The sequence below is a fragment of the Eutrema salsugineum genome, unplaced genomic scaffold (genome assembly GCF_000478725.1).
Source record: "Eutrema salsugineum unplaced genomic scaffold, Eutsalg1_0 scaffold_1, whole genome shotgun sequence".
Classification (NCBI taxonomy): domain Eukaryota; kingdom Viridiplantae; phylum Streptophyta; class Magnoliopsida; order Brassicales; family Brassicaceae; genus Eutrema; species Eutrema salsugineum.
This window is the reverse complement of record NW_006256909.1, coordinates 2,126,584-2,135,078: the sequence shown is the minus strand read 5'-3', so window position 1 is coordinate 2,135,078 and position 8,495 is coordinate 2,126,584. Positions and strand designations below refer to the sequence as shown.

The window sequence follows — 8,495 nt, the reverse complement described above, 5'->3', positions numbered from 1 at the left end:
GACTAACAGAGACTCATTAACGATGTTTAAATCGCACCGTCACACGATTTAACGTTGTGCTCACTTTGGCCGAGTCAACGAAACTTCATGCCTCAAACGTAAAGTCAACACGAGTTGATGATTTAAATGACCGACCTCAAAATTCATGCTTAAAATGGCCTAAATTTGAAAGTTCATGATTTAAATGACATTTTTCCCATTTTAATTTAGATAACTTGTTTGTTACTTTATCTGATACTTATATAAAAATCAACTAAGAAACACGAATAATTAAATATATTTCGAATCTATATAAATTAAAATTAAAATCTTTGGGTCAATTTTTTGTTAAGAAATATTTCAACTCAACTCTCTAGTATCAGTTATATAAAATATATTTGGATTAAAACTTTAAATCTAAATCAAAATTGCTAAAAAAATATGTAATATCTAAATACATATATTACATTTACTGAAATTATTCACAGCTACAACACAGCCTAGTTATAAGAAACATTCAGTCAATGTTATATTGTAATATATATTTAGATATTATAGATATTAGTCGATTTTAAAGTAACTGATGGCTTGAGACATGCCGCATATTTTGTGTATATATTTGTCCTTGTTCGCATTCGGGTTGCTTGAGATCCCAAGAAAAACGACTATTTCTTGGTGCAATCATATATATAGATAAAAGATGAGGTATTATATTCTTGCTTGGACTTTCTTAATATATAGTAGGAACTATAGTAATTAAATGCATACGAATTAATACGATCAATGTGTCATGCGAGTTTACTGGCGTTTACGGGTCTGAATAAAAAAAAAAAATGCAAGATAATGATAACGAGGGCTCTATTAAAATTTGAAGATTTCAAGCTAACTAGGAGGAAAATGGCCTACAAATGTTAAATTAACACGTTAAACAACACCCATAATTCGACTGTTTGTTTGCGTTTTCGATTAGAGTTTGGCTATTTATTATCACCTATTCGTTCAAATTATATGTTCATCTATTTGATAATATAACAACCAAACTCATAAATTACCAGTGACGTAGTTTACTGAAATAAGCATAAATGATATACTTGAACCAAGCCTATTATGATATAACGCGAGTGATATACTTAGAACCAAACCTATAATGTTACTGTAAGAACTGATAGCGTTTTGCATCGACTTTGACGCGAGTGAACTTCGAGCAATCATTCTATGCTTGACAAGATTGGAGCGACAACATCCCATCAGGCTAGCAGTTTAAAACGTTTAATCTTTTTTGAAAATTTTCTCATATTAAAGCAAACGCAAAAGTTGATCATTTGAACCAATTGAATACTCCTAATTTTTAAATATGATTTTAGTTTCAGATAATCTAAACAGTAAGATATACAAATGTAGATCTCGTAGTTATAACCCTAATATTATTAGGTTTTGCAAGTGAAACTCCTCCTACCGATGGCTGATAAAAAAAAAGGAAAAAAAAAAAAACATTGTTGGATTGAAAATTTTCGAATTGAGAAGAAATGATAATAGTGATACGCTATTCAAAATGTGGAGTTATCACATTTCGAAGTTCTGAACGATCTGAAATATGAAGGTCTTTCTTTCACACACATATGTAAATCAATCGCTTAAAGAGGCTTTAATCAGATCTGAAGAAATCATCATGTATCCAAATGTTAGAAAGAACGAGCTCATTTCAAAAGGTCGGGGGCAGAATCAAAAACATAGAGAATATCGAATAAAAATATGAATTAAAATAACTATCCCAGGCCACTAGCCTAAAGAAATAGAATTGTTGCATCAACCCTACTTTTATTTTATAAAATATATAAAGTACAAACCCTAAAAGAAAGCTACATCTCTCACGATCACAAACCATTTAAGTAAAAGAAGCTTTCCAAAAGAGAGAAAAAATACAAGTTGAAAATAATAGATTAATAGATGGTGATTAACGATCTAATTGTTTTTAAATCACAAAATATATAGTTGATCCATCTGGTGATTAACGATCTAATTGTTTTCTTAATCACAAAGGATATATTTGTTTTTCTGATAACAAAGTGGAATCTTGTTGTCTTAAATAAATATATCATATATAAATAGTTATATACAACAATACATATTGGGAATTTTACCGATACAAATTTACCATTACTAGCTACAGAGCACTCCATATCGTCCAATATTTTCCGATGTCTCGACTCGAAAGTAGACTTTACATATATTCCATTATATCTCAATATTTTCTTTTCACGAGACAAAATTAAATGAAATAATATTACAAAAATAAAATAAACAAATGTACAGATTGTAGCATGTAATTTTCAAGAATGCGGATTCAAAAATAGGTAACAAAATCGATTAAAAAAACTAACAAAACAAATGAGAAAAAAACATATAAACGACCGTACTTGAGATAATGCTACCAAAAAAAAAAAAAAATTGTCAACTTGACAAAACAAATCATATATATGATTTTTAGGTGAACTCTCTCCATTTTGCTGCCACATCAGCATCTAAATGGAGGACACCTGTCTTTTCATTTAATTAATAAATCATAAATTTTAAATAAAAAATTAAAAACTAATTAATACCACTACTTCTAATTTAACTATTCTATTTAATGTTTATTTCATATGTATTTATATTTATAGCTATTAAGTTACATTAATATTAAGGCTTTTCACATTCCTAACAAAATAAATAAACAACCTTTCTAACTTTTTACATTTCTAACTTTTTGGTACTCATCTAAAATTTTTTAACATTTTTCTATACTAACTCGATATTTTTCTTCGAGCTTATCCTCATCATAAACACTTTTTTCGAAGCTTGTTATATGAAAAAATATAAAAATGTAGCGTTATCTTCATTCAAAGATTTGACGGTTTTTATGGGTTAAATATAATATTATTATAGCTGCATTTTAATGTGAAAAATAAATTATGGGGTGGTTCTTGCAGAATCAAGGCAATTGTACACGTCATAAATTTTAGAACATTAAAAATCAGAAGTAATTATATGTTTTTAAGCAATTTAAACAGAAAAATATGACTTTTATCTATGTCTTTTTTACTCATATCATATTTATGATTTTTAGAATAATAGAATAATTTTCCTAATTACCATACTTCCAATCCTTAAAAAATTGTTTATTTTACAAAAAAATTATTTTTCAAAAACCTAATATTAAACAATCAAACAAATTATCATATTCTTATAATTAAATATATATATATATATATCAACACAAACATATTTTTAAAAATAATATGTGAAACAAAATCTGCGCGTATGCGGGTACAAATCTAGTTAAGAAGAAAAAAGAAAAGCAAATGAGAAAAACAAATAAACGACCGTACATGAGAAATTATTGTTTAACTATCTTATTCCTTTGAAGTCAATGTTTTGTTTTTTCTCTCATGTAAATTGTTTAATGTTAGTCATATATTATTATGGTGATAATACAAAAGTTTTGAATCTGCTCCTAATTATATGAATGATACAAGACGCGGAGCTCCAATCACGTTCAGATATGTCATTTGCAAGAAAAATAATTAAACTTTAATTAAGTAAAAAAAAAAAGAGAATCTCTCTGCAACTCGAAATCGTTCTCGTACGTCCATGTCTTTTCTCCGGCCATCGAAATGATGCCATCTGTTTAGTGCGTCTTTATAAATCAACGACTACGTTACTCTTAGAAAAAACTTCTCTCCCCCTTCCCATCAATCTTCTCCAATTCCATCTTTTTGGGGGTTTTTTTTTTGTTGGATCTCTCTTTGCGGAACTTTAGGGGAGGTAAAAAAGGTACGGGTTTTCTTCTTACTTACAGATCAAAAACTCGATTTTTTGCAGAAATCGAGTACTGGGTGTTGCTGAATTGCTCGGATTGTTGTCAAATTAGGGATTTTTGATTGATTTGGGAGCTCGAGATTATCAGTTGATTCGAGCGAGGTTTTGTATTGTATCTAGAAAGTATCGATTTTGGGGAGGTTGGTGTGGTCAATTAGAAGACTTTTGTTGCTTGGTTATAGTAATGGAAGACGGCGAGCTTGATTTCTCGAACCAGGAAGTGTTTTCGAGTTCGGACATGGGTGAGTTACCGCCTAGCAACTGTTCGATTGATAGTTTCTTTGAAGGGCTTCTCATGGATTCTCATCAAGCTGCTTGTACCCACACTCACACCTGTAACCCAACGGGACCAGAGAACACGCATACCCACACGTGTTTCCATGTCCACACCAAGATCCTGCCGGAGGATAGCGATGAGAAGGTTTCCACCGATGACACGGCCGAGTCCTGCGGGAAGAAAGGCGAGAAGAGGCCTTTGGGGAACCGAGAAGCCGTTAGAAAGTATAGGGAGAAGAAGAAGGCTAAAGCCGCTTCGTTGGAGGATGAGGTCTCAAGGCTTAGGGCTGTGAATCAGCAGCTGGTGAAGAGGTTGCAAAGTCAGGCTACCTTGGAAGCTGAGGTCTCGAGGCTCAAGTGTTTGCTTGTTGATCTAAGAGGAAGAATAGATGGGGAGATTGGATCTTTCCCTTATCAGAAACCAATGGCTGCAAATATCCCCTCTTTCTCGCACATGATGAATCCGTGTAACGTACAGTGCGATGATGAAGTTTATTGCCTTCAGAATGGGTTTGGAGGGAATAGCCAAGAAGGTGCATCGATCAATGACCAAGGTTTAAGTGGTTGTGAGCTTGACCAGCTACAATGCATCGCTAATCAGAACTTCGTTGGCAATGGAAACGGATCATTCCACAACGCCACTGCGTCTGCCTCTAATAAGAGAAAAGGTGACTCTTTTATACCTTACGTTCTCATCTCTTGTATTCGCCAACTCTTGTCTTAAGGATGTTTCAGATAATGCGAAACAAACTTTGTGATATTTCCTTTTAGTTTGCCGATCAACGACTCATTTGATGGACATTATCATTGTTTGCCTACTTGTGCGTCATAGAATTAGTAGGAGCTCACTCATGGTTTTTTGCTCTTCATTTTAGGTGGGCATCGTGCACCTAAAGCAGTTTGAGGCATCATCAAGATTGTACCATCTAATTCCACCAGGATAGATATTTTTATTCCAAATAAGTTGTAGGGTTCAGCTGCAGAATCAGCTTCACTCAGGTTCCTTTTGCGTTTGCATTTTTTTGTTTTTTTCTGATTCTTTTTTGAATCTCTTCTCCTTCCCTTGTATTTTCTTGTTGAGTGCCGTACTATAAGGATGATTTGTTAATACAAACTCAAATTTTCCGTGTATTCCTACCATTTGTTGGCATACTTGAGTAGCCTTCTTTCGAAGTTTATGTAGAAGAAGTTGGTTGAATTTTGGCTGTGCATAACCAGTAGTCTATTAAGTAGCAATTGTTTTTGGCTAGAGAAGTTTATAGATAAGATGCATGAAATTTTTAACTGCTGAATGACGCTTTATGGTGTTGGTGTGGAGTTTTCTTGAGGCTCCTAGTGAGATATCTGAACAGGTGAGTTATAGAAGATTTCTTCAGAACTTCTACCTTGTATGAATAATTAAAAAAAAAAAGCTGTACTTAAGGGTTCTTGAATCTTATTAATTAACACCCAGATTCTGCATTAAGACAAAAATTCGACTTCCCATTGCATCATGTTGCTTGGTGAAGAGGATGGCTAAGATCGTGAAAGAGTGTCTCTGCCCTAGCCTTATTGTAAGAATGCCATGTTCTCACAAGCCTGGAAGAGTGGGTTATAGCAGGTTGCTTAGCAAAACATTTTGTTGATCTCAAAGTGATTAATAGTCTAGTTTTCACTTGAGCCAATCTCAAAATCGGATTTTGAAATAGGATTTAGTTAACCATCAAACTTAAGAATTATAGCATACCCAATCTTTTCTATATAGATTGGTCCAAACACGTTAACAACAATTATAACGACTCATTCATCATTCACGAAAAGACTTGAATCATTTCTGATTCTTATTGGTATGTTGTGCATTTTGGTCGCCTTCATCATCTTCATCATCATCATCATCATCATCCTCGCGGTAGATGCTTTCTGCCATCTGCCAGACCTGTAGACTGTTGTCTTCAGCTACGCTTGAGATGACCCAAGGCTCGTCCTTGTTCCAAGCAAAGTCTGATATCTTGGCCTTGTGGCCTCCATGAGAGAAAAGCAGCTCAGGTGGACCATCTTCTGCATCCAACTCTATCTCAAGTTGCTCATCCCCGACCCTGAACGATCCATCAAGTTCAACCTCACTAATCCGATTTCAATGTCGAACCAAAAAAAAGCAAAGGGATTTATCAACTATGGTACCTGTTGATATCCCAGACCATGAGTCTTCTGTCCTCGCCAGAAGATGCAAGCACTGTTTCATGGTTGGGATCCCACTCCACCTGGAAAACTTCTCCCCTGTTACAAATCCCTCCGATTCCTCAGTTACTAATATTTGATCGAATAACTTTAGATAGAAGAAGCTGAGGATACAGAAACTGTGAAGAAAGTGAGAAACTATGGTAGAGCCATACTCGTGTCTGCTCAGGACATGTAATGGCGTAGTCAGCTTGCGGAGGTCAAACAAGGCAACAGTCGAGTCTGAGGAAGCTGTGGCTAATACCCATTCATTAAACGGATTGAAAGAAAGATAGTTTATCTACAAAACACAAGATAGTGTGAATGGTCATGAAGATTGAAAGAAAGATAATTCTCCGCTCAAAATTTCCAATTTATCTGTAACGAGACATCAATCACGCGCGATTAAACCTCGGTAATATAGCAGGTATCTCTAATTTGCAGATTAGACATAAGAGGGGGTTGGAATGTTAGAGATGGTTTATACCTCTCTCTCGTGAACTTTGACTTGGTGTTGCATTTCGTTTATTCGCAAGTCCCATATCACCAATCGACAATCATCACCTGCAGACCCGAATATGTTCTCGTTCTTCATGTGCCATGCTACATCTTCGATGATGCTTTCATGTCCCTAGAACAATGTCATAAAAATAAAATCAGATGCAACAAGCCCAAATCTTCTGAGATTCAAGAGAAAAAGAAGCAAAGAAACTCTCAACATACCTCATACACATGCATTGCATTCAAAACCTTATCATTGGGAGTAGCTGAAACATCCCAAAGGCAGATTTTCTGATCCTGTGAACCACTCAAAAGATAACCCTCCTTGAAGGCGCTCCAAGCCAATCCATAGCCTTCTTGTTCATGTCCCATCAGCCTCAGATCAGGATCACATTCACTTGTTTGGGGCTTTGCAGAGTGTCTGGCGTAATCAAACAGAAACACCTCCGACCCACTTGTTTTAGCACCCACAAGAGTTGGCTTTTGTGGCATACACCGCGCTCTGTTCACTTCTCCATCAACACGTATCTTCTGCCTAATCTCCACCTGCAAAGTATGGACATTTTTAAGAAAATCCGTCCTTAATGATGCCAATGAAAAGCTTATAAAGTTTTCATCAATTTAAAGTGCCAATGAAAAGGTCGCAATTTCATATCATCTCTAGACTCGAGTAAGCTCGTCGATGGCATTTAAAAAAAAAAAAATCGAGAAGTAAAAATACTCAGAAAAGTTAATGATGCTCCGTTCTCAGTTTCAGCTAGTACTTTCGTCAAACACATTGTGTGCACGAACACAGCATAATAAAATCCTTGAAAATAAAAAATTGGAGAAGCATCCAAGAGTCAATTACCTTAGGAACGATGGGATCTTGATCTCTGCCGCCTAACCCTGGCTCAGCGTCAGGTGTCGGGATAACGACGTCGGCGACCATGAGGAAATCCGGGGCACCACCGGAGGTGTGGGTCCCGAGGATAAGCTTATGTACGGCGAAGTAAGGATCCTTCGCGTACGGAATCGGAGTCGAAGGGACCCAATGGAGAGTGAGAGATGGCCATTCAAGCGGGTGAGAGATCATTAGATCGTAGAGAAACGGCGTGTTCCTTTTCCACACAGAGAACTCTTCCTCCACCTGATCCAATCCCGCCTCCTCCTTTCCCTCTTCCGCCGCCATCTTTCTCTCCTTCTCTCTCTCTCTCAGTCTCTCTCTTCTCTGCTCTTGAGGATTTTCTGGTCGAGTTTCCCGCCAAAAAAAGTGGTTGAGCCTTGAGAGAGATGAGAGGGAAAAGCGAGGGTTATTTGCCAAGCTTGCGATACTGTTTCGGTCTTTTAGAAATAAACTGTGTGCCGTTTATTTTAATATACATAGCATGCATTGTTCTTCAGAACTGTTGTTACGAACGTTTTAGCTGAAAGGCTGAAAACTGAAAGTGTATTGGACTATTCGCTGGGAGGCCCAACTAGGACTCTCACAATTTTATTTACGCTAAAACATATTTTAGACATTCATTCTAATACTGTACCTTATAATAATAACTATATTCGTTCCAGTTAGTTTTTTATTCATTATACGTTGATGTAAGTTGAGAATTTTTAATATTAGTTAGACTAGATTTTAAGTCCACGTTACGCGTGGATATTTTGTTAAAAAAAATTATATGCAATCAATTATATTTTTTAAGATATAA

General features: G+C 35.4%; 2 protein-coding genes across 2 annotated transcripts; one reads left to right on the top strand and one right to left on the bottom strand.

The window, feature by feature from the left end:
* The first annotated feature begins 3,582 nt into the window (after window positions 1–3,582).
* On the top strand, window positions 3,583–5,244 carry LOC18028936 (basic leucine zipper 19). Its single transcript, XM_024149936.1, has 3 exons — window positions 3,583–3,792; window positions 3,890–4,781; window positions 4,989–5,244. Exons 2-3 carry the CDS (start codon window positions 4,022–4,024, stop codon window positions 5,015–5,017), a joined length of 789 nt encoding a protein of 262 aa, XP_024005704.1. The 5' UTR covers window positions 3,583–3,792; window positions 3,890–4,021; the 3' UTR covers window positions 5,018–5,244.
* Window positions 5,245–5,790: 546 nt separating this feature from the next.
* Window positions 5,791–8,081, bottom strand: LOC18028935 (WD-40 repeat-containing protein MSI3). The gene is made up of 6 exons (XM_006412096.2): window positions 7,661–8,081; window positions 7,033–7,356; window positions 6,797–6,940; window positions 6,486–6,610; window positions 6,274–6,369; window positions 5,791–6,188 (listed from the first exon to the last, which is right to left on the bottom strand). The coding sequence occupies exons 1-6, from the start codon at window positions 7,979–7,981 to the stop codon at window positions 5,921–5,923; spliced, it is 1,278 nt and encodes a 425-aa protein (XP_006412159.1). The 5' UTR covers window positions 7,982–8,081; the 3' UTR covers window positions 5,791–5,920.
* Between the last annotated feature and the right edge of the window lie 414 nt (window positions 8,082–8,495).

Coding starts and splice junctions, on each gene's coding strand:
- LOC18028936 (XM_024149936.1), top strand. CDS start 4,022: ATGGAAGACGGCGAGCTTGATTTCTCGAACCAGGAAGTGTTTTCGAGT. Junction 4,782..4,988: donor TGCCTCTAATAAGAGAAAAG/GTGACTCTTTTA, acceptor TCTTCATTTTAG/GTGGGCATCGTGCACCTAAA.
- LOC18028935 (XM_006412096.2), bottom strand. CDS start 7,981: ATGGCGGCGGAAGAGGGAAAGGAGGAGGCGGGATTGGATCAGGTGGAG. Junction 6,941..7,032: donor ATGCAATGCATGTGTATGAG/GTATGTTGAGAG, acceptor ACATTGTTCTAG/GGACATGAAAGCATCATCGA. Junction 6,370..6,485: donor CATGTCCTGAGCAGACACGA/GTATGGCTCTAC, acceptor GATTTGTAACAG/GGGAGAAGTTTTCCAGGTGG.